This window comes from Anomaloglossus baeobatrachus, chromosome 10 (assembly GCF_048569485.1).
Source record: "Anomaloglossus baeobatrachus isolate aAnoBae1 chromosome 10, aAnoBae1.hap1, whole genome shotgun sequence".
Lineage (NCBI taxonomy): Eukaryota > Metazoa > Chordata > Amphibia > Anura > Aromobatidae > Anomaloglossus > Anomaloglossus baeobatrachus.
The window spans coordinates 13418514-13443640 of record NC_134362.1 but is presented as its reverse complement, the minus strand read 5'-3'; the positions used below and the strand labels follow the sequence as shown (position 1 = coordinate 13443640).

At 48.9% G+C, this 25127-nt stretch overlaps 1 protein-coding gene across 6 annotated transcripts in view; it reads left to right on the top strand.

Moving 5' to 3' along the window:
* DGKZ (diacylglycerol kinase zeta) overlaps window positions 1-25127 on the top strand; it is a 197190-nt gene that overhangs the window by 87018 nt on the left and 85045 nt on the right. For 4 of the 6 annotated variants that reach the window (XM_075326164.1, XM_075326169.1, XM_075326163.1 and 1 more), the window contains exons 2-4: window positions 8525-9089; window positions 15580-15685; window positions 20481-20576. In XM_075326164.1, coding sequence (XP_075182279.1) covers window positions 8578-9089; window positions 15580-15685; window positions 20481-20576 — 714 coding nt within the window. In that variant the 5' untranslated portion in view covers window positions 8525-8577. The remainder of the gene's footprint in view (window positions 1-8524; window positions 9090-15579; window positions 15686-20480; window positions 20577-25127) is intronic. The other 2 variants (XM_075326168.1, XM_075326167.1) reach the window with 1 other exon arrangement.

Sequence of the window (25127 nt, the reverse complement as noted above, 5' to 3'; positions counted from 1 at the left end):
TGTGCATGTGTGTGTTGCGTGCGTGTTGCATATGTATTGCGTGTGTTTGTGTTGCGAGTTTTTGTGTTTGTGTGTGTCTGTTGCATATGTGTTGGCGCACTTGTGTTGCGCTTGTGTTGTCCATTTGTTTGTATTTTGCGCACTTGTGTTGTGTGTGTTGCGTTTGTGTTGCTCGCCTCTGTGTTTGTGTTGTGCCTATGTTTGCATTGCATGCACTTGTGTTTTGTGTGCTGTTTGTGTGTTTGTCTTGCGCTTGTGTTTTTGTGTTGTGCGTCTGTTGCGGTTGTGTACTGTCCGCATGTGTGTATTGCGTGCTCATGTTTATATTGTGTGTGTGTGTGTGTATATATAATATTATACAGTTAGGTCCAGAAATCTTTGGCCAGTGACACAATTTTGGCGAGTTGGGCTCTGCATGCCACCACATTGGATTTGAAATGAAACCTCTACAACAGAATTCAAGTGCAGATTGTAACTTTTAATTTGAAGGTTTGAACAAAAATATCTGATAGAAATTGTAGGAATTGTCACATTTCTTTACAAACACTCCACATTTTAGGAAGTCAAAAGTAATTGGACAAATAAACCAAACCCAAGCAAAATATTTTTATTTTCAATATTTTGTTGCGAATCCTTTGGAGGCAATCACTGCCTTAAGTCTGGAACCCATGGACATCACCAAACGCTGGGTTTCCTCCTTCTTAATGCTTTGCCAGGCCTTTACAGCCGCGGCCTTCAGGTCTTGCTTGTTTGTGGGTCTTTCCGTCTTAAGTCTGGATTTGAGCAAGTGAAATGCATGCTCAATTGGGATAAGATCTGGTGATTGACTTGGCCATTGCAGAATGTTCCACTTTTTTGCACTCATGAACTCCTGGGTAGCTTTGGCTGTATGCTTGGGGTCATTGTCCATCTGTACTATGAAGCGCCGTCCGGTCAACTTTGCGGCATTTGGCTGAATCTGGGCTGAAAGTATATCCCGGTACACTTCAGAATTCCTCCGGCTACTCTTGTCTGCTGTTATGTCATCAATAAACACAAGTGACCCAGTGCCATTGAAAGCCATGCATGCCCATGCCATCACGTTGCCTCCACCATGTTTTACAGAGGATGTGGTGTGCCTTGGATCATGTGCCGTTCCCTTTCTTCTCCAGTCTTTTTTCTTCCCATCATTGTGGTACAGGTTGATCTTGGTCTCATCTGTCCATAGAATACTTTTCCAGAACTGAGCTGGCTTCATGAGGTGTTTTTCAGCAAATGTAACTCTGGCCTGTCTATTTTTGGAATTGATGAATGGTTTGCATCTAGATGTGAACCCTTTGTATTTACTTTCATGGAGTCTTCTCTTTACTGTTGACTTAGAGACAGATACACCTACTTCACTGAGAGTGTTCTGGACTTCAGTTGATGTTGTGAACGGGTTCTTCTTCACCAAAGAAAGTATGCGGCGATCATCCACCACTGTTGTCATCCGTGGACGCCCAGGCCTTTTTGAGTTCCCAAGCTCACCAGTCAATTCCTTTTTTCTCAGAATATACCCGACTGTTGATTTTGCTACTCCAAGCATGTCTGCTATCTCTCTGATGGATTATTTCTTTTTTTTTCAGCCTCAGGATGTTCTGCTTCACCTCAATTGAGAGTTCCTTAGACCGCATGTTGTCTGGTCACAGCAACAGCTTCCAAATGCAAAACCACACACCTGTAATCAACCCCAGACCTTTTAACTACTTCATTGATTACAGGTTAACGAGGGAGACGCCTTCAGAGTTAATTGCAGCCCTTAGAGTCCCTTGTCCAATTACTTTTGGTCCCTTGAAAAAGAGGAGGCTATGCATTAGAGAGCTATGATTCCTAAACCCTTTCTCCGATTTGGATGTGAAAACTCTCATATTGCAGCTGGGAGTGTGCACTTTCAGCCCATATTATATATAGAATTGTATTTCTGAACATGTTTTTGTAAACAGCTGAAATAACAAAACTTGTGTCACTGTCCAAATATTTCTGGACCTAACTGTGTGTATATATATATATATAAACAAAAAAGATGCAGGCAGCTCTGTTCTCAAGTAGTTGCTGTCACTTCTCTGAGTAATTAAAAAAGAACAAAAAATTGCAACAATGGAGGGCAGCCTGAATCTAATTTATCTATGTTATGTGATAGATATATTATATATAATATATATAATCTAATTATTTATATTTGCTAATTGATTTTTCCGCTGCGGTTTTGTAAAGTGCGCTGGACGGCGGCTCCACTGATTTGCGTTTGGGACATCCGCAGTTCAAGTAAAATTCCGAGCCTCGTCTTTGGATTTCTGCTGCAGATTCCAAAGCGGAAAAATCCTTTGCCGTGAGCGTCCCCTCGGGCCGTGTTCCCACATCGCGTAAATGCTGTGATTTATTATCCTGTGTCTTGTTCTTTTTTGTTTCTACTACACCTAAGTGGTCGTACGCCTTGGATAGCTGTGGGATGACGCTCGTACACATAACGGCCTCCCCTCCTGTCCACCATACACAATGGGGAGTGGGGAAAACATTTTCCCAGGTACTTTTAATCACTCGGAAGTACAAGGTATCGGACATGTTGAAATCCAACATGTCCAATCCTTCTTTCTCCATCATTGGGAGAATGTAGACATCTCCATACACATTGGTTTGTCGTCAAAATTCAAATTGATGTCCATGAGCACCTATAACCTCCACATTTCAAGGTGGTGCATACAGTCTATTGTTCCCTGTTATCAGCCAACATGAATTCACGAATGTTACAAATTACTATCGAGATTACGACCATCTTAAATGTTGGGACGAAATGAGCCATTTGCAACAATCTCTGGATTATTCATACTTTTGGAGTTTGCAAGCAATCGTCCAACAAATGTAAATACAACAATCTATTGCTCCCTGTTATCAGCCATTTTAGAAGCAGCTGAATATAATTTTTTTCAATGCAATAATTGATGGATTTGGTCGCTGATTTATCTCCATTTTTTAGCAGAAACATTATATTAGCAGCGGTCGACTTTGGGGTTCTGTGACCAAAAGTAAACCAAGAAACAAATGTTTGGTTAGATAATGTGCGTGGGCTGAGCAGTGCTAGCTGTGGCGGCGTGGCGTCCCCGAGCCGGTGAGCGGCCGCTGTGTCCGCACTCGCTGTGTCCGCACTCGCTGTGTCCGCACTCGCTGTGTCCGCACTCGCTGTGTCCGCACTCGCTGTGTCCGCACTCGCTGTGTCCGCACTCGCTGTGTCCGCACTCGCTGTGTCCGCACTCGCTGCTGCTTTGAATGATTTTTGCATGCATATTTCTGGTTGCGCCGATTCCCTCCGATGACGTCACCGCTTTCCATTTATACAAATCCTCCTGCCGGGGCCTCCGGAGTGTCACTTGTGAACATGACCTGAGTGCGGCGTGATGTCAGCACCGCATTGCTCCGGCCCAGGCTTTATCTTTGTATATGTTGTATGGGCAGTGTGTGACCATGTATGTACATTACACACCGGCTGCAATACTCGGGGAGCTGCAAGCAAAGTTTTGTTTTTCATATTTTTTTTTTTTTTACTTTGATAAATTTTCTTTACTGTTTTTCTTTTTTAATGTTATGACTCAGATGACATTTGAAGTCCCAAAACAGTTCAACGCTGACTACTAAGGGGAGACTAGGAAAGCACGAGGGTGATGACTGGGGGCAGAATGGCAGACCGTGCAGCACTGACTACTGGGGGCAGAATGGCAGACCGTGCAGCACTGACTACTGGGGGCAGAATGGCAGACCGTGCAGCACTGACTACTGGGGGCAGAATGGCAGACCGTGCAGCACTTACTACTGGGGGCAGAATGGCAGACCGTGCAGCACTGACTACAGGGGGCAGAATGGCAGACCGTGCAGCACTGACTACTGGGGGCAGAATGGCAGACCGTGCAGCACTTACTACTGGGGGCAGAATGGCAGACCGTGCAGCACTGACTACTGGGGGCAGAATGGCAGACCGTGCAGCACTGACTACTGGGGGCAGAATGGCAGACCGTGCAGCACTTACTACTGGGGGCAGAATGGTAGACCGTGCAGCACTGACTACTGGGGGCAGAATGGCAGACCGTGCAGCACTGACTACTGGGGGCAGAATGGCAGACCGTGCAGCACTTACTACTGGGGGCAGAATGGCAGACCGTGCAGCACTTACTACTGGGGGCAGAATGGCAGACCGTGCAGCACTTACTACTGGGGGCAGAATGGTAGACCGTGCAGCACTGACTACTGGGGGCAGAATGGCAGACTGTGCAGCACTGACTACTGGGGGCAGAATGGCAGACCGTGCAGCACTTACTACTGGGGGCAGAATGGCAGACCGTGCAGCACTGACTACTGGGGGCAGAATGGCAGACCGTGCAGCACTGACTACTGGGGGCAGAATGGCAGACCGTGCAGCACTTACTACTGGGGGCAGAATGGCAGACCGTGCAGCACTTACTACTGGGGGCAGAATGGCAGACCGTGCAGCACTGACTACTGGGGGCAGAATGGCAGACCGTGCAGCACTGACTACTGGGGGCAGAATGGCAGACCGTGCAGCACTGACTACTGGGGGCAGAATGGCAGACCGTGCAGCACTGACTACTGGGGGCAGAATGGCAGACCGTGCAGCACTGACTACTGGGGGCAGAATGGCAGACCGTGCAGCACTGACTACTGGGGGCAGAATGGCAGACCGTGCAGCACTGACTACTGGGGGCAGAATGGCAGACCGTGCAGCACTGACTACTGGGGGCAGAATGGCAGACCGTGCAGCACTTACTACTGGGGGCAGAATAGCAGACCGTGCAGCACTGACTACTGGGGGCTGCAAATATTGTTCTGCTGGACTTTGCGGACAGGCTCCCTGACTGCCGGACCCTGCGGACGGGCTCCCTGACTGCCCCGGACCCTGCGGGCGGCCTCCCCAGCTACCAGACTGATAATTTGGGACCGTGTCCACCCCAACCCATGTTAAAATAAAAAGAAACTGTAACTTAGATTCCTGCATGTAAATGTTTATGCGCCCCTATACATAACGCTATTCATGCTCTCTGCTTTCACCAGCAGGATCTATCATCCCCTTAATAATTCTTGAATTTGTGGCGTCCGGGGGCCTATTTTGAATTTTTAGCCCAAATAATCTACCATTTTCTCAAGGATTCTCCTCTCCTTGTGAATTGGCCGATTGTCTCCCATCAGACGGAGCAGTGGATGACAATGCAGGACTATAGTTACTGTTTCTATTGCCGGGTCCCTATTTTTTGTGCTTTGCCCGGGGGGGCCCTTCCGCCGGCCCCGTTTTCTGGGTGACATCTCGCTTTGTGGCGGTGCAGGACTATAGTTACTGTTTATATTGCCGGGTCCCTATTTTTTGTGCTTGGTCCCGGGGGGCCCGTCCGCCGGCCCTGTGTTCTGGGTGACGTCTAGCTTTGTGGCGGTGCAGGACTATAGTTACTGTTTATATTGCCGGGTCCCTATTTTTTGTGCTTGGCCCGGTGGGCCCTTCCGCCGGCCCTGTGTTCTGGGTGACGTCTAGCTTTGTGGCGGTGCAGGACTATAGTTACTGTTTATATTGCCGGGTCCCTATTTTTTGTGCTTGGCCCGGTGGGCCCTTCCGCCGGCCCTGTGTTCTGGGTGACGTCTAGCTTTGTGGCGGTGCAGGACTATAGTTACTGTTTATATTGCCGGGTCCCTATTTTTTTGTGCTTGGCCCGGTGGGCCCTTCTGCCGGCCCTGTGTTCTGGGTGACGTCTCGCTTTGTGGCGGTGCAGGACTATAGTTACTGTTTATATTGCCAGGTCCCTATTTTTTGTGCTTGGTTTGCTGGCCCCGTGTTCTGGGTGACGTCTCGCTTTGTGGCGGTGCAGGACTATAGTTACTGTTTATATTGCCGGGTTCCTATTTTTTGTGCTTGGCCCGGTGGGCCCTTCCGCTGGCCCCGTGTTCTGGGTGACGTCTAGCTTTGTGGCGGTGCAGGACTATAGTTACTGTTTATATTGCCAGGTCCCTATTTTTTGTGCTTGGTCCCGGGGGGCCCGTCCGCTAGCCCCGTGTTCTGGGTGACGTCTCGCTTTGTGGCGGTGCAGGACTATAGTTACTGTTTATATTGCAGGGTCCCTATTTTTTGTGCTTGGCCCGGTGGGCCCTTCCGCCGGCCCCGTGTTCTGGGTGACGTCTAGCTTTGTGGCGGTGCAGGACTATAGTTACTGTTTATATTGCAGGGTCCCTATTTTTTGTGCTTGGCCCGGGGGGCCCGTCTGCTAGCCCCGTGTTCTGGGTGACGTCTCGCTTTGTGGCGGTGCCGTGTCATCTCGGGCCGTGCACCTGCTCTATTAATAGCCGTCTGTGTATCTGTGATCTGCTCCCTATTAATAGCCGGTTACTCTTTTTTCGGTGCTTCCAGGTTAACCCTTCTCTTGTTCTCTGACACAATCCTCATTTTTTTTCTTGCGGTCGCCCGGCGTCCGGTTACTCTTCCTCCTATCAGTGAAATGCGATAAGCGACATTGTATCCCCGGCCCGATAGCGGACACTGTATATGGAAGAAGTACGGACGTGACACCAGATTCATGAGATTCCGGCTTTTGACGTAGCGGGCGGCGAATAATGGAGGGTGATTAATACTGGCGCTCAGCTGTGGAGCTTGTGCTGGAGCCGGCGGAGGAGACCGAGCACAGGAAACGCTGGTCACAAGTGGCTTCCTGCTCAGTCTTTGCTGGGAGACGACCTTTAACCTGTGTCCTTTTCGGACGTTCTGGGCTGCAATCCAAAATGGCCTTAGGAAAAAAGGCAGAGAACGTCCCTGCAAACAGGACGCAGGGTTCTGCTCCGATACGTCAATTCCCAAGGCAGCGCCAGGGAGCGGTGGCTCCTTTTTGGCAGTCCTGGGTTAGGAAAGATCACCGCTCATCCACAGCAGCACTATAGTGCTACATTGTGTAGGTGCGGACCCCCGCCTCATCCTCATATCTGGGGAGCTGGACCTAATCCCCCCCCTTCCTCTGCCAGCATGTCGGATTTGGGCACTAAACCCCTCCTTTCCAGCTGTTCTGTTTGCAAAAGGGATCAACCCGGAGCGTGTGCCACATAAACGTGGGAGAATCAGATAATTGGGCGTTTTATTGGAGAGGTGTGAAGATCTTTGCACGCGGTGACACTTCACCTGGATTTCTTCATGACCTCGGCCGTTTTTAGCTGATACTTTTTTTCATTCTCTATTTACAAATTTACAAAAAAATAAAATAAAAAAAATCTGGATAATCTCTGCTTTTTTTTTTTTTTCGTTCCTCCATTAAATTAACAAGTGCGTTCACACCAGGCTGCTACCATTACCTGGTCAATGGGCAGCGCCATATCTTACTCCCTATTGACTAGAAGAATGGGACCGTTTGGAAAAACAATAACGAAAGATGCTCCAATGAAACATCATAGGGAGGTGATGGATCCTCCTAAAAAGTGTTATCCCCATCTTATATCACCTGAACGCGGGTCCCCCAACCCACTTACTCCGCTCCGGAGACCCTGCACGTGATGTAAGTGCACATTGCATCTATTCTGCTGCATTCCCTAAAGTCCCTTAATTAAGAACTATTATTTTAATTTCCAGAGTACTGTTCCTTTAAGAGAACAGCAGCTCTGGAGATCAGAGTGAAGACTTTTCTAGTTGCAGATTTTTGCAGCGGAAGGCTCGATTGTCAGGATGTCCGCAGTAAATGTGTGAGAAGTGCCCGTTGCTGGCACAGTGTGCGGCGCTGGTTGCCTCCTCCCTGCGCAGGCACCAGTGGGGGTCTGACACTGATTTACCATATGAAAGATCCTCATTAATATATACATTAATGCAATTCTGAAATGCATCTCCTCAGGCCACTTATCACCTACATCAAAGGCCTGTGATGCGTCTGCTGACACTTGTGACGTGGAGAAGGCTTAACTCTTTTGCACCGTTTCGTTGCACTTACACCAGTGCCCTACCCCGCTCCAGCAGGCCCTAATCCTCAATGTGACAAATTATTTGTCTCTCGTTCATGGACCTTTTTCATTGGCTAATGGCAACGTTATGGGGCCAAACAATTGTTGGTTCAACCATGCAACATGCATATTGTTGGCAGGTCATTTACACCGGGAAAGCTATTGCTGTCAATCATGATTTTCGTCCCAGCACCTGTAGTGCTGACAGAGTGATGATGATAAACCATAAGTGTAAGGGGCTATAGCCATTACAGGAAGATTACGGTGCACATAAGGGACTGCTTTAGAGTATATATGAAGCAGGAGGCTCAGGATTAACAGTACAGGCAGTGCTGTAGTTCTTTGAATGGTTGCGGTTGGAATAGCTCTTTGGGCTCTAGATTTAGTGTGAAGGTCGTTCAGTTCTGGATAGTTTACAGAATATTAACTCATTTGTTCCTGATTTCATGGGGTCTTTCTATAGAGCGTCTGTAATTTTCTGTGCTTGGGGTTTTATGCTCCTCTGTATAAGTGACAGCTAACATGGCGATTTGTACATTAACAGCCCCCTCCTCCGCTGACCTCTTCGTGCCGTACCCCCTCCTCGACGGGAACACTATGGAAACCTTTTTTAAAAGACACTTCAAGAAGAAACCTGCGCCTCCCCCTTCAGAAGCATTTTGTCTCCCAGCTTTGCGGAGGAGCAGCGTTGCGATCACCACGGGCAAAGCCCGCCGCAGATCTAGCGCAGGTTTGGCGTCCACTACCCTCTCTATGCAGAGACGATGCTCTGTGACTCAGGCGCCGGCTCTTCCCCTTGGTTCGGCCACTCCGGGACATGGAGGAAGAAAGGACGGGCGTAGGAGGTCAAGTACAACCACCCCGGGCCTGAGCCCACGATTTGCTGTTCAGAAGAGGCGTGGGGGAAAGTTACACTGCATAGATCGTCAGCTCTTCGGGCCTTCCATGCTACTTGCAAGCCTTATCCAAATGAAAAGGGAGGCAGAGACCAAAGAGGAAAACTCTGAAGAGGAGGAGATGGAAGAGACGTCCGAGGAAGGAAGTGACGGGGAAACCATGGACATATGTGACCCTTCACCCTCCAACTCCACCACTGACCAGCGAAAACTGTACGCAGGGGACTAGTAAAGGTGGGGTAGGGGGGTCAGCGTGTCTGCAACGCCCAATGATTAATACGTTACTTACCGTTATATTATAAAGATTGTGGCCTACCAACGAGAGGTAATAACTTACTGCTAACTGGGGGTCCGATAGCCGGGACCTCCCCCGATCCCGAGAATAGGGCTCTGTTAGAAACGCCCAAACACTGGTGCATGCGCGCTGTACTTTAATTTACTTTCTGAGGGACTGCCGGAGATGGGCTCTATAATACTAATCAGTCCTACAGACAGTGAACAGAGCAGGGTCCGTCCATGTCCCCCATATGTCAGTCCTTTCACTATGGGGCTTCCAGAGATGGGCTCTATAATACTCAGTAGTGCTACAGACAGTGAACAGAGCAGGGTCCGTCCATGTCCCCCATATGTCCGTCCTTTCACTATGGGGCTTCCAGAGATGGGCTCTATAATACTCAGCAGTGCTACAGACAGTGAACAGGGCAGGGTCCGTCCATGTCCCCCATATGTCCATCCTTTCACTATGGGGCTTCCAGAGATGGGCTCTATAATACTCAGCAGTCCTACAGACAGTGAACAGAGCAGGGTCCGTCCATGTCCCCCATATGTCCGTCCTTTCACTATGGGGCTTCCAGAGATGGGCTCTATAATACTCAGTAGTGCTACAGACAGTGAACAGAGCAGGGTCCGTCCATGTCCCCCATATGTCCGTCCTTTCACTATGGGGCTTCCAGAGATGGGCTCTATAATACTCAGCAGTCCTACAGACAGTGAACAGAGCAGGGTCCGTCCATGTCCCCCATATGTCCGTCCTTTCACTATGGGGCTTCCAGAGATGGGCTCTATAATACTCAGCAGTCCTACAGACAGTGAACAGGGCAGGGTCCGTCCATGTCCCCCATATGTCCGTCCTTTCACTATGGGGCTTCCAGAGATGGGCTCTATAATACTCAGCAGTCCTACAGACAGTGAACAGAGCAGGGTCCGTCCATGTCCCCCATATGTCAGTCCTTTCACTATGGGGCTTCCAGAGATGGGCTCTATAATACTCAGTAGTGCTACAGACAGTGAACAGAGCAGGGTCCGTACATGTCCCCCATATGTCCGTCCTTTCACTATGGGGTTCCAGAGATGGGCTCTATAATACTCAGCAGTGCTACAGACAGTGAACAGGGCAGGGTCCGTCCATGTCCCCCATATGTCAGTCCTTTCACTATGGGACTTCCAGAGATGGGCTCTATAATACTCAGCAGTCCTACAGACAGTGAACAGAGCAGGGTCCGTACATGTCCCCCATATGTCAGTCCTTTCACTATGGGACTTCCAGAGATGGGCTCTATAATACTCAGTAGTGCTACAGACAGTGAACAGAGCAGGGTCCGTACATGTCCCCCATATGTCCGTCCTTTCACTATGGGACTGCTGGAGATGGGCTCTATAATACTCAGCAGTGCTACAGACAGTGAACAGGGCAGGGTCCGTCCATGTCCCCCATATGTCCGTCCTTTCACTATGGGGCTTCCAGAGATGGGCTCTATAATACTCAGCAGTCCTACAGACAGTGAACAGAGCAGGGTCCGTCCATGTCCCCCATATGTCAGTCCTTTCACTATGGGGCTTCCAGAGATGGGCTCTATAATACTCAGTAGTGCTACAGACAGTGAACAGGGCAGGGTCCGTACATGTCCCCCATATGTCCGTCCTTTCACTATGGGGTTCCAGAGATGGGCTCTATAATACTCAGCAGTGCTACAGACAGTGAACAGGGCAGGGTCCGTCCATGTCCCCCATATGTCAGTCCTTTCACTATGGGGCTTCCAGAGATGGGCTCTATAATACTCAGCAGTCCTACAGACAGTGAACAGAGCAGGGTCCGTACATGTCCCCCATATGTCAGTCCTTTCACTATGGGGCTTCCAGAGATGGGCTCTATAATACTCAGTAGTGCTACAGACAGTGAACAGAGCAGGGTCCGTACATGTCCCCCATATGTCCGTCCTTTCACTATGGGACTGCTGGAGATGGGCTCTATAATACTCAGCAGTGCTACAGACAGTGAACAGGGCAGGGTCCGTACATGTCCCCCATATGTCAGTCCTTTCACTATGGGGCTTCCATAGATGGGCTCTATAATACTCAGTAGTGCTACAGACAGTGAACAGGGCAGGGTCCGTACATGTCCCCCATATGTCCGTCCTTTCACTATGGGACTGCTGGAGATGGGCTCTATAATACTCAGCAGTGCTACAGACAGTGAACAGGGCAGGGTCCGTCCATGTCCCCCATATGTCCGTCCTTTCACTATGGGACTGCTGGAGATGGGCTCTATAATACTCAGCAGTGCTACAGACAGTGAACAGAGCAGGGTCCGTCCATGTCCCCCATATGTCAGTCCTTTCACTATGGGACTGCTGGAGATGGGCTCTATAATACTCAGTAGTGCTACAGACAGTGAACAGGGCAGGGTCCGTACATGTCCCCCATATGTCAGTCCTTTCACTATGGGACTGCTGGAGATGGGCTCTATAATACTCAGCAGTGCTACAGACAGTGAACAGGGCAGGGTCCGTCCATGTCCCCCATATGTCCGTCCTTTCACTATGGGACTGCTGGAGATGGGCTCTATAATACTCAGCAGTGCTACAGACAGTGAACAGGGCAGGGTCCGTCCATGTCCCCCATATGTCCGTCCTTTCACTATGGGACTGCTGGAGATGGGCTCTATAATACTCAGCAGTGCTACAGACAGTGAACAGGGCAGGGTCCGTACATGTCCCCCATATGTCCGTCCTTTCACTATGGGGCTTCCAGAGATGGGCTCTATAATACTCAGCAGTCCTACAGACAGTGAACAGAGCAGGGCCCGTCCATGTCCCCCATATGTCAGTCCTTTCACTATGGGGCTTCCAGAGATGGGCTCTATAATACTCAGCAGTGCTACAGACAGTGAACAGAGCAGGGTCCGTACATGTCCCCCATATGTCCGTCCTTTCACTATGGGACTGCTGGAGATGGGCTCTATAATACTCAGCAGTGCTACAGACAGTGAACAGAGCAGGGCCCGTCCATGTCCCCCATATGTCCGTCCTTTCACTATGGGACTTCCAGAGGTTGGGCTCTATAATGTACTGAGCATTGATACATACAATGAACAGAGCAGGGCCCGTCCATGTCCCCCATATGTCCGTCCTTTCACTATGGGACTTCTGGAGATGAGCTCTATAATGTACTGAGTAGTCCTACAGACAATGAACAGAGCAGGGTCCGTACATGTCCCCCATATGTCTGTCCTTTCACTATGGGACTTCTGGAGATGGGCTCCATCATGTACTCTGCTATCTCTAGCAATCTCATAGACAGTGAGTCGAGCGGGGCGGCGCATGCGCCACATTTCCATTAATTGTCTATGGGAAGAGTCTACAGGACAGGCTCGCATTCTTGTGCCTTTACTTTCCAACAGTCCCAATTATGAAGGACTAGCCCTACAAATAGAATATTTGATGGAGCTTATGTTAATTTTCATTAAAACAGTAGTATTTTAGATTTCAGAACGTGGTTGCAGTGTAAATGTCCTATGGTTTTTGATTCGGTTATGTGCGATCGTCCTGGTTGGCCTTACTTCAGGGGACTATTTATTTAGTGCTATTGTACCCCCTAGTTACAAGGTTAGATGAATTCCTGGGACCACGTTGTGACGGGGTGTACAGCAGAGCAAGGAGAGACAACAGGCCGAGGAACGATCCAACAGGTTTATTCACAAGAACACTGGAACAGCACACGATAAGTCCACGTAAAACAGATTCGGGGGCCCTTCCCGACAATCCTCGGACCGGATTACAAAGCAATCGTCCTTACAGTAGTCCAAAGAGTTCCACACAATCCCACGGGCCGCCACACAGGCCTAGCTCCGTCCGTGTCCACAGCCACACAGGCTGGAGCTCCTGCTCCCTTCAAGTTTCAGCTCACTCTGAAGTTACAAAAAGGGAAATGCATTGTCTGTGCTCCTTGACCAGCCCACCATGTTCAGGGGGTGGGGGTCACACATCCTATCATCAATGGTTTGGTCCATCACAGGGCTCCGATATGTCTGCCAGCCACAGTAGATGAAGGGATCCCCTGCTGTGCAGAACAATGACTATTCCTTCACTGGCCAATGCAATTACAGATTAGATACACAACTCTGGAAAGAAGAGGACAGGCTATTTACATAATCACATTAGATGCCAAGACTACAATTGTATGAGAGAGACACATTGAGACCAGTAGCTCCCCCAAGGAAATACATGAATTACAACTAATACAACCAGGGAAATATGCATATCATGACATAGTATCACAGCATATACAGTGAGAGGGTAAATTACATCTTCACACACGTGTCCCTCAATTAGGGGCATTGTTACTGCCAGGCCACCAAAATGAAAGCCATGATGGCTCCTCTACTGGTGAAATTGGCTCCTAACGCCTTAGAAATGGCCGCTTAGTGTACTCGCTGATCACCATTATATAAGGCACCGGTTGGTGATACAACCCCTTTAAAGGCAGTGCGATGTGTTCACCTCTGGGTTCCCGCTCGGGGAGTGCCCAATATCTGTGTATACAGAGCGCTCATATTGGTGTTTGGCAGCGCACCTTCTCCCCTCACCCTTTTAGCTTTGTTTGGCCCAGTCCTATCTTTAGAAAGTGATATTTGATCATGTTTTTCCCCCCGCGACGTATAACTCAAAGGGGGATTGGTGCTTTGTTTATTTTGGCTTTAGTACGTGTTCAGTGCTGGCAGTGTTAGTGGGCACCTGTGTAATATCTCCTCCAGAAGAAGGAATGTTATTGCCTGACGCCCGCGCGCTGTACTAGATACCAAGGTCTCCCCTAATAGGAGTAGTACAAATGTCATGTAATGGTGGAAATACCCACACATGATCGGGCCTAGTCCATCAAAATGGTGACCTGTTACCTAGCTGTCCATAGCAACCAATCACAGAGCAGCTACCATGTTTCCAGAGCAGGTGTAGAAATGAATGCTGAGCTCTCATTGGTCGCTGTGGGTGATACCAATTTTGCCTATTATTGCCCCTTGTGTGGCCTGATTTTCATCTCAAATTAGGATTAAAATGGATTCCCAGATTTATGGGCAAAACAGTCCTTCTCCAGAGCAACCAATCTGAGCTCAGCTTTCATTATTTTTACTGCTGTGGTTAAACCAAAGCTGCGTTGTGATTGGCTGCCAGAAGCAACAAAGACTTTTTAACTTTTTAGTCTTTTAGTAAATGAGGCTATTGCCATTTAGCTTCAAGACTGAAATATATATCTCAGGTATGTCCGTCATTAATTCGGCCATGTAAGGGCTTATAGGAAGCACAAATTATATTGCCCATAGCAACCAACTGATTTCACAAAGCAACCAATAACAGCGCAGCTTTCATTTTACCAGAGCAATTTAAGAAATGAAAGCTGAGCTCTGATAGGTTGCTATGGGTAACTGTTTTTCTGAGGCCTAGTGGCACTCTGGAAAATAAAGAGGTATATAGCAGATTTTTTTTATTTACATGGCAGCAGTTAGGTTTATCGCTTGCGTTGCATCATTTTTTTGTTTATTTCATCATTGGGGTCTGATCCTGATAATAAATGGGAGGCTGCACTGTTTTTGCCTTGCACAGCGGCACCCCGCACCCCGCTGTGGAGGGAACAGCATGATGGCCGCATTCAAGTGCTGCTGTGCAAGGCAGACAGTGAAGGCAGCAATGCTGAACCAGTTAGGATCAGTGGGGGTCCGCGAGGTCAGACCCCTGACTGATCAGGAAGTGATGGCGAATCCATATGTTACGTTTCCACTTTGATATGGAAATGATCTTGGAAAGGGTTACTTCTTGAATAAAACATTACAACCATAACTGACATTGAGGTAGGGGCTAAACGGCGACACGTTACACAGCTGAAGACGACCATGTGGTGACTCTGCTACAAGTGAAGGTGGTCTTGTGTTACAGATTGTCACATGCGTCTGGCTTCAAGACTGCGTTCACGGTCATTACAGCGCCATGTTGCATCACTGTTTGGTCGCGTGGTGTGTGTAAGAGCCAGTATGGCCACGGCAAGTCCACGTGATGTGTGGCCCCATTTCTCCAAGTAGTGGGAGAACGGGGTCCACAGTACTTCAGCCCGGAGGCCTTCAGAACCAAACGTGAGGATACTGAGGTCTGTCATATTGGACACATCTGGTAAATAACCTGTATACTTCCGATCCCTCATGGTCTGCAGAGTGTCTAATAAACACATGGAGTCTTTATGGGTCAGCCATATTAGCTGGTGGTCATCAGACATTCTGTCAATCAGCCATTGAGCTATCTCTCTCGATCGTGGGCCTGATGACCGCTTTTGCCCAGCAGAGATCTCCAGTCTGGTCATTAGATGGTATAGTTACACCATGTGAATTGGTCGTCTTGTATCTTTTACACAATCTCAGCTGTATCTTTATGTCTTGCAGAAAAGCCATTGCCAAATCTGGAGCCCAGCATCTCACATCATCATCATCGTCCAGTGTGGTGCACATCGACTCGGAAACACAGATCCGCAGTACCGTGGACTGGAGTGTAAGTAGCCTCCATTATATTGCCATGTCATAGCCATATTGCTAAGATCTGCTATCACGTGAGTCCTGACTGTCTGCATCCCCGTCTGGGTCGTAGCGCAACTTAAGTGTCCGCTTTAGAGCATCAGTTGCAGACCGATGTTACAGAGGGCTGCTGTACAGTCTCATTCACTAATATCCCTTAGGCTAGGTTCACACTTCCGTTAAATTGTATCAGTCACAATCCGCTGCTCTGGTAAACGGAATCCATTTGGCGGATTCCGTTGTTCCCATAGACTTGTATGAGCGGTGGATTGTGACTGATGATGCTGCGTTGCACCCTCCGCCCGACTGATCAGTCGTGGAATGACTGACCGCCGGGCGGGAGGAACACAGCATGTAATGTTTTTTTGAGCAGCGCGATCCGTAGGATCAGCAACGCATGTGACTGATGCAAAACAACGGAAATGTGAACTTAGCCTTAGGAAAGTGTTGAAGGTGCGCATGGCGATCCATGTGCTGTGATTTTGGCACACGTGTTCTCCATGTGCTGCTATCAGTGATAGCACACGGAGAGCAGGAATATTTTACTTACATTGTCCCCCGCGCTGCTGTCCCCGGCACTGCTGCTTCTGCGTCCGCAGTGCAGTGAATATTCATGAGCATAATGAGCGGGCCCAGAGACAAGTGACAACAGCGCTGGGGACAAGCGAATATAGAAAATAATTTTATTTCAAAGACATGTAGATAAATGTAAGATAAATGTAAGGTCATGCACTTGGGTAGAGGAAATAACATTTATGATTATGTACTTAATTGTAGAACACTGGGTAAAACAGACACAGAAAAAGACTTGGGTGTATGGGTGGATGGTAAACTTCACTTTAGTGGACAGTGTCAGGCAGCTGCTGCCAGGGCTAATAAAATAATGGGATGTATTAAAAGAGGTAGAAGTGTTCATGAAAAAAATATAGTTCTACCTCTGTACAAGTCACTAGTGCGACCGCACTTATATACTGTGTACAATTCTGGTCACCGATATATAAGAAGGACATAGCTGAACTGGAGAGGGTGCAGAGAAGAGCGACCAAGATTTTTAGAGGAATGGGGGGGCTGCAATACCAAGACAGGAAAAACGAAGGCTTAGGGGGGATCTAATCACAATGTATAAATATATGAGGGGACAGTACAGAGACCTAGGCCTGCGACTGGAACACGGGGGCATCCGCTACGTCTTGAGGAAAGAAGGTTTAATCATAATCACAGAGGAGGATTCTTTACTGTACGAGCAGTGAGACTATGGAACTCTACTAACATTTAAGCAGAGCCTGGATGCCTTTCTTGAAAAATTTAATATTACCAGTTATGTATATTAGATTGTATGACAGGGTGTTGATCCAGGGAACTAGTCTGATTGCCGGATGTCGAGTCAGGAAGGAAATTTTTTCCTCATTGGATCTTGTTTGCCACATTGGGGTTTTTTTTGCCTTCCTCTGGATCAACATGTTAGGCTACGGGTTGAACTAGATGGACTTAGAGTCTCTCTTCAACCTTAAAAACTATGAAACTATGAAACTATATGTTTTCTCCTGTACGTGTCACACGGATCACATCACTGTGTGGTCCATGTGACACCTGTGCTTCTGGAGAAAAACGGACATGTCGCTGTGTGGAGCACAAAGACACGCGGTCCATGTCAAAACACGGACATGTGCACAGACCCATTGACTTTATTGGGTTTACGTGTGGCCGTATCTCCGGTATGTGTAAAAATACCCATCATACCTAATGGAATCACGGACGTGTTAAGGGGGCCCTACAAAATGGATGGCTGGAGCACGCTGTATCCTCTTCAATCTCTGGAGTGGTGGTAGCCCCAAAAGTCATACCTGCATCAAAGTTAAGATGTATATCATCACTTTGAGGATTGGGAAATCTTTAGCCCCTTAACGTCCTCTGACATATTTTTGTCACAGTATGGGACTGTTTGCATCATGCCGCTACGGAGCTGAGCCCGTTTTTTACACGATGGGTGGCGGCAGTGTTAAACAGCCGACACCCGGCTCTCACTCAACCATACCTAGCTTTGAATGTTGCTGTTTAACCATTTAGATGCTGCCGTCGAGCAGCATTTAATTGATTGCAAAGTTCTAAAAAGCCATTCGGGCATTTACCCCATGACACATGTACAGGGTGCTGAAATTTTATCATGGTAGCCGAGTGTCCTTTGACATGTACCCCACCACTGCCATCTTGGTACACCTATATAGCCAAGACTCGGCCACACACTCTGCTTCATAGGAGATCATTAGTACAAGCGATCAAGTTATAAAAGATGAATAAAAATATATTTGTAAAAGTTGAAAATATGAAAACATAAAATGATTTAATCCATTTGATAAACACTCAGGAAAAAAGTAATCAAAATGCTAAGAAAGGAAAAAAATAAAGTCCAATAACGAAAAATTGTTGATTGATATTTTGCATTATCAATATCACACCGTTCTAAGTCGTTTTTTTTTTGTTTTTTTTTTATAATGTGGCCCTAGAACCCATTAGTGTTTCATCTGCACTGATCGGGGGCATAGATGGCGTGGAGCGATGGTGTTAATTTTTGTTGTCAGTAGTGTGCAGGTATTTTTTGACTTGTGCAATTGAGACGATTTCTTTTTTGGACTTTTTACTTTTTGTTCTTGTTTGATCTTGTTTTGATCATGATCTTGTCCCTATGGGAGCGTTCACACGGCCATCCTTCCTCCATGGGGAGGGCGAGTTATGTCGTGTGGCTTTGGCTATGTTCCCCACAGTTCTGTTATTTTGCTCCTTCCTCTCCAGGGACCACCGCTTGTTGTAGCCCTGAGTGTTTTACTGCTGGGGGGCTTCTGTTTGGCAGGATTTACCTTCCTTATCGGACCAGTGGCTCGGTGTGCGCGGTCCAGGCTGCCAGGCGGTCACGTTTCTCTGCAGACGTCTTCAGGTCGTGGTTTCCTCTGGCATTTACTGTTACCCCCATTTCCTGTTTGTATTTTGGCCGTTGTTTTATTATAAGTTTTCAGGGTTTCATGTTGATCGTTCTTACAAAGGAAGCAGAGATCTTAATATTCAGTTTTTTTATTCCAAGTCTTTAATGTCAAGAAGTTCGTCTCTTGCTGCTTTCTTAATGATTTCCTTCTTTGATTCCAGTTATAATTAAGTCTACTTCCTCTTAGATAACTTTCTGCAATTCATACACAGAAGCTTTAGCAGTGGTGCCGAGAATGTGGTAAAGGAGCTGAGGTTATCTCCTCTGATAATGCTCACCTATTAACAGATTACCGTACACACTGGTGGAACACTGCAGAGCTGCACTCACTAGTCTACTGGAGTCCTTATGTACATACAGCATATTACTGATCCTGAGTTACCCCCTCTATTATACTCCAGAGCTGCACTCACTATTCTGCTGGAGTCCTTATGTACATACAGCACATTACTGATCCTGAGTTACCCCCTCTATTATACTCCAGAGCTGCACTCACTATTCTACTGGAGTCCTTATGTACATACAGCACATTACTGATCCTGAGTTACCCCCTCTATTATACTCCAGAGCTGCACTCACTATTCTGCTGCTGGAGTCCTTATGTACATACATCACATTACTGATCCTGAGTTACCTCCTGTATTATACTCCAGAGCTGCACTCACTATTCTGCTGCTGGAGTCCTTATGTACATATATCACATTACTGATCCTGAGTTACCTCCTGTATTATACTCCAGAGCTGCACTCACTATTGGGCTGGTGCAGTCACTGTGTACATAGATTACTGATCCTGAGTTACCTCCTGTATTATACTCCAGAGCTGCACTCACTATTGGGCTGGTGCAGTCACTGTGTACATACATTACATTACTGATCCTGAGTTACCTCCTGTATTATACTCCAGAGCTGCACTCACTATACTGCTGGTGCAGTCACTGTGTACATACATTAAATTACTGATACTGAGTTACCTCCTGTATTATACTGCAGAGCTGCACTCACTATTCTGCTGGTGCAGTCACTGTGTACATACATTACATTACTGATCCTGAGTTACCTCCTGTATTATACTCCAGAGCTGCACTCACTATACTGCTGGTGCAGTCACTGTGTACATACATTACATTACTGATACTGAGTTACCTCCTGTATTATACTGCAGAGCTGCACTCACTATTCTGCTGGTGCAGTCACTGTGTACATACATTACATTACTGAACCTGAGTTACCTCCTGTATTATACTCCAGAGCTGCACTCACTATTCTGCTGGTGCATTCACTGTGTGCATACATTACATTACTGATCCTGAGTTACCTCCTGTATTATACTCCGGAGCTGCACTCACTATTCTGCTGGTGCAGTCACTGTGTGCATACATTACATTACTGATCCTGGGTTACCCCCTGTATTATCCTCTAGAGCTGCACTCACTATTCTGCTGGTGCAGTCACTGTGTACATACATTACATTAGTGATCGTGAGTTACCTCCTGTATTATACCCCAGAGCTGCACTCACTGTTCTGCTGGTGCAGTCACTGTGTACATACATTACATTACTGATCCTGAATTACCTCTTGTATTATACTCCAGAGCTGCACTCACTGTGTATATACATTACTTATTTTAGCTCTTGTGTGGTACAGCAGATATTTACATATGGAGTCACCATGTTCGTCAGCAGGGTGGGCCCTTGTAACGTGTTCCTGGTCAGGTGTGGACCCCCCCACTGGTAGAGACCTTTGATAATTGGTGATCAGAGCCTGGTAGTAATGTAATTCTCTTTTCTTGTAGGAGTCGGCTTTGTACGGCGATCACCTCTGGTTTGAGACCAGCGTGTCTGGAGATTTCTGTTATGTGGGCGAGCAATATTGTACAGCTAAAATTCAGGTATGTACTCTATAGGGGGCGCATTTTCAAGAGGTGTAGTAGTGGAGTTTTACTTTTTATCTTCCCCCATGCTTTATACTGCAGCTCTGCTTTTTTTTTTTTTTTTTCATTTTAAATTGCCACTTTGCTTCTGCAGTTTCCAGATGTAAACAATTTACAGGGCTGAATATCACAGCGCTGTGTACTTTGCTTTGGCCTCTGCACAGTACTCAACACCCAAGGTTCTGCGGGTGCTGGAAGTGCACAATGCACAGAGCAGGGGCACCACGGTGGCCAGTGTCAGTACTGCAGCTCAGATCCCATTCACTTCAATCAGATCTTAGGGGCAGTACACAAGATTGACTATTACACAGCAGTCCAATGGTTTTCAGCCGTTGTCAGAAAATACTAAACAGGGTGTTCTCCGTGTGTGATCCTGGGGCGGACAGCTTCCCCGAACTCCTGCCTGAGCAGCATTGAGATAATGTTGTCCAGCAGCCACATTGCCCATGAGGCAGCAATAATCAGGCTCTAACTTATTGACTTCTATTGGAGAGGGTTGTGCATATGCAGTATGACCTGTGCAGAGGTCCTTGTGCAGAAAGGGGGAGGAGGTGAGCTGTGATATGTTCTTCTGCAAACGACAGTTTAATTTTTGATCCGTCCGCACACAGTGTTACACCAGATCTCCAGTCCCGTGGTTTTGCCGTCACGTATCTTAGCCTCTGTTCACATGTCCAGTTTTCATCTGTTTGTAGCAGATCCAGTATAAAAAAAATAACTGGATCTGTTAAAAATGGAGCAAAAACTGCAGCACAATTCGGCTTATAATGGATCTGTTTTTATTTGATTTGTCTCTGAGCCCCTCCAGTGCTTCAGGCATGTGCGGTGCTTAAAAGGGATTCATTACCAGACGACCTCTGTTCATATGTTGCATTTTTTTGCTGCTTTTTTTTTTTTTTTGCAGTGTTTTTTCATGATAAAACTTAAAAACTGATTTTCACAGTTCCAGCAAACACCTAGATTTCAGAAGCCTGATGCACAGATTTGCTTTTTACTGACTGAAATGGAAAACTGCAGCGTTTTTGCCTGAAGCAGCGTGTCAATTTTATCAGCATTTTTGCAATGTTTTTTCACCCTTTGAAATCAATGGGAGCGTGCAAAACACAACCGCTGCGTTTTTCCTTAATAAAACTGACATTATGAAACTTGTGCTGTAGACAAAAAAAACGCAGCAAAATCTGCTTTATGGAAGTAGCTTTTTTTATTTTTTATATATAAGAGAGGAGGTTTTGGCTGTAGAAAAAATGAAGCAAAAATGCAACATGTGAACATGGCCTACCAGACGACTGTCCATTCTGATCCGATATTTATTAACTTCAGTGTTAAAAAAATGATCCAGTTGCATTTGGGGTTTTTTTTGTTTGTTTTTTTTGGGGCCAGGCAAAAATGATTGTGCAGATGAAAGTTTGGGATGCGGCTTCAAAACATTCTGCCGTCAAATGGAAGGTTTTATAGAAGATTTTCCTACAAATTTAAATGAGTGGATCCTGTACCGGGTCATTATTATTTGTTTTTGTCATCCAAAAATCGTAAAGTCCTGCTGGGCCTGTGAGCGGAGCCTGGAGTCACGGCGGAGGGGCTGTACACCAGTGTAATGGCGTTAAAGTGTCTCAATCCATTTTAGGGCATTATCTACACTAATTGTTCTATTAGACGGGTTCATGCTCAGGTTAATTCTGTGTTTAGCCACGGATGCATTTACACATAGAACAAGTGCCTGAGTGAAAAGCCATTTATCGTGAGTCCGGCCTCATGTATATAGAAGACGCTTGTAAATTAGCCATCTGTGCCTTCTGCAGCAAGCTCCAGGTGATACCTGCGAGCCCCTCCGGGGTGCACTCTGCGAGCTCCTCTGGGGTGCACTCTGCGAGCCCCTCCGGGGTGCACTCTGCAAGCCCCTCCGGGGTGCACTCTTTGAGCTCCTCCGGGGTGCACTCTGGGAGCTCCTCCGGGGTGCACTCTGGGAGCTCCTCCGGGGTGCACTCTGGGAGCTCCTCTGGGGTGCACTCTGGGAGCTCCTCTGGGGTGCACTCTGGGAGCTCCTCTGGGGTGCACTGTGCAAGCTCCTCTGGGGTGCACTCTGGGAGCTCCTCTGGGGTGCACTCTGGGAGCTCCTCCGGGGTGCACTCTGGGAGCTCCTCCGGGGTGCACTTTAGGAGCTCCTCCTGGGTGCACTCTGGGAGCTCCTCTGGGGTGCACTCTGGGAGCTCCTCTGGGGTGCACTCTGGGAGCTCCTCTGGGGTGCACTCTGGGAGCTCCTCCGGGGTGCACTCTGGGAGCTCCTTTGGGGTGCACTCTGGGAGCTCCTCTGGGGTGCACTCTGGGAGCTCCTCCGGGGTGCACTCTGGGAGCTCCTCTGGGGTGCACTCTGGGAGCTCCTCTGGGGTGCACTCTGGGAGCTCCTCCGGGGTGCACTCTGGGAGCTCCTCTGGGGTGCACTCTGGGAGCTCCTCCGGGGTGCACTCTGGGAGCTGCTCTGGGGTGCACTCTGGGAGCTGCTCTGGGGTGCACTCTGGGAGCTGCTCTGGGGTGCACTCTGGGAGCTCCTCCGGGGTGCACTCTGGGAGCTGCTCTGGGGTGCACTCTGGGAGCTGCTCTGGGGTGCACTCTGGGAGCTGCTCTGGGGTGCACTCTGGGAGCTCCTCTGGGGTGCACTCTGGGAGCTGCTCTGGGGTGCACTCTGGGAGCTGCTCTGGGGTGCACTCTGGGAGCTGCTCTGGGGTGCACTCTGGGAGCTGCTCTGGGGTGCACTCTGGGAGCTCCTCTGGGGTGCACTCTGGGAGCTCCTCTGGGGTGCACTCTGGGAGCTGCTCTGGGGTGCACTCTGGGAGCTGCTCTGGGGTGCACTCTGGGAGCTGCTCCGGGGTGCACTCTGGGAGCTGCTCCGGGGTGCACTCTGGGAGCTGCTCTGGGGTGCACTCTGGGAGCTGCTCTGGGGTGCACTCTGGGAGCTGCTCTGGGGTGCACTCTGGGAGCTCCTCTGGGGTGCACTCTGGGAGCTCCTCTGGGGTGCACTCTGGGAGCTCCTCTGGGGTGCACTCTGGGAGCTCCTCTGGGGTGCACTCTGGGAGCTCCTCTGGGGTGCACTCTGGGAGCTCCTCTGGGGTGCACTCTGGGAGCTCCTCTGGGGTGCACTCTGGGAGCTCCTCCGGGGTGCACTCTGGGAGCTCCTCCGGGGTGCACTCTGGGAGCTGCTCCGGGGTGCACTCTGGGAGCTGCTCTGGGGTGCACTCTGGGAGCTGCTCTGGGGTGCACTCTGGGGAGCTCCTCCGGGGTGCACTCTGGGAGCTGCTCTGGGGTGCACTCTGGGAGCTGCTCTGGGGTGCACTCTGGGAGCTCCTCTGGGGTGCACTCTGGGAGCTGCTCTGGGGTGCACTCTGGGAGCTGCTCTGGGGTGCACTCTGGGAGCTGCTCTGGGGTGCACTCTGGGAGCTGCTCTGGGGTGCACTCTGGGAGCTGCTCTGGGGTGCACTCTGGGAGCTGCTCTGGGGTGCACTCTGGGAGCTGCTCTGGGGTGCACTCTGGGAGCTGCTCTGGGGTGCACTCTGGGAGCTGCTCTGGGGTGCACTCTGGGAGCTGCTCTGGGGTGCACTCTGGGAGCTGCTCTGGGGTGCACTCTGGGAGCTGCTCTGGGGTGCACTCTGGGAGCTGCTCTGGGGTGCACTCTGGGAGCTGCTCTGGGGTGCACTCTGGGAGCTCCTCCGGGGTGCACTCTGGGAGCTGCTCTGGGGTGCACTCTGGGAGCTCCTCCGGGGTGCACTCTGGGAGCTCCTCCGGGGTGCACTCTGGGAGCTCCTCCGGGGTGCACTCTGGGAGCTCCTCTGGGGTGCACTCTGGGAGCTCCTCTGGGGTGCACTCTGGGAGCTCCTCTGGGGTGCACTCTGGGAGCTCCTCCGGGGTGCACTCTGGGAGCTGCTCTGGGGTGCACTCTGGGAGCTGCTCTGGGGTGCACTCTGGGAGCTCCTCTGGGGTGCACTCTGGGAGCTCCTCCGGGGTGCACTCTGGGAGCTCCTCTGGGGTGCACTATGTGAGCTCCCCCAGGTGCCGTCTGCTTCCTGATCACTGATCATCTATATCATTATAATTAATTTTAAAGAAACCGTACAGTGTGCAAACCTGCGAGCCTGTGATTATTCCGCGGCACTTATGTGCACAAAGTCGGATTTATTCGCCCATGCTCCACTGTGACTCGCTCTGGTTTCTGTTGCCCTTTTACCGCTGTGTCGCAGAGGTCACGTCCCCAGGAGCCACTTCCCACTGCTCCCCTTTCTATAATGAGCGCGCGTCGGTGCACAGTCGGGGTCCAGCCCTCCCATGGAGGAGACTATTTTAGCCCACGCTCCACGTGAAGCCTTTTTGATATTTTTTTTTCTGTTTGCACCATTGTGTCTGGGGAGAAGTGCAAAACGGAGACAGTCGCTGAGCCGAATCAATGCATGTAGTGTGTGGATAGATGGATGGATAGATATAGATGCAATAAATGGATAGATATATACAGGAGCTATTTAT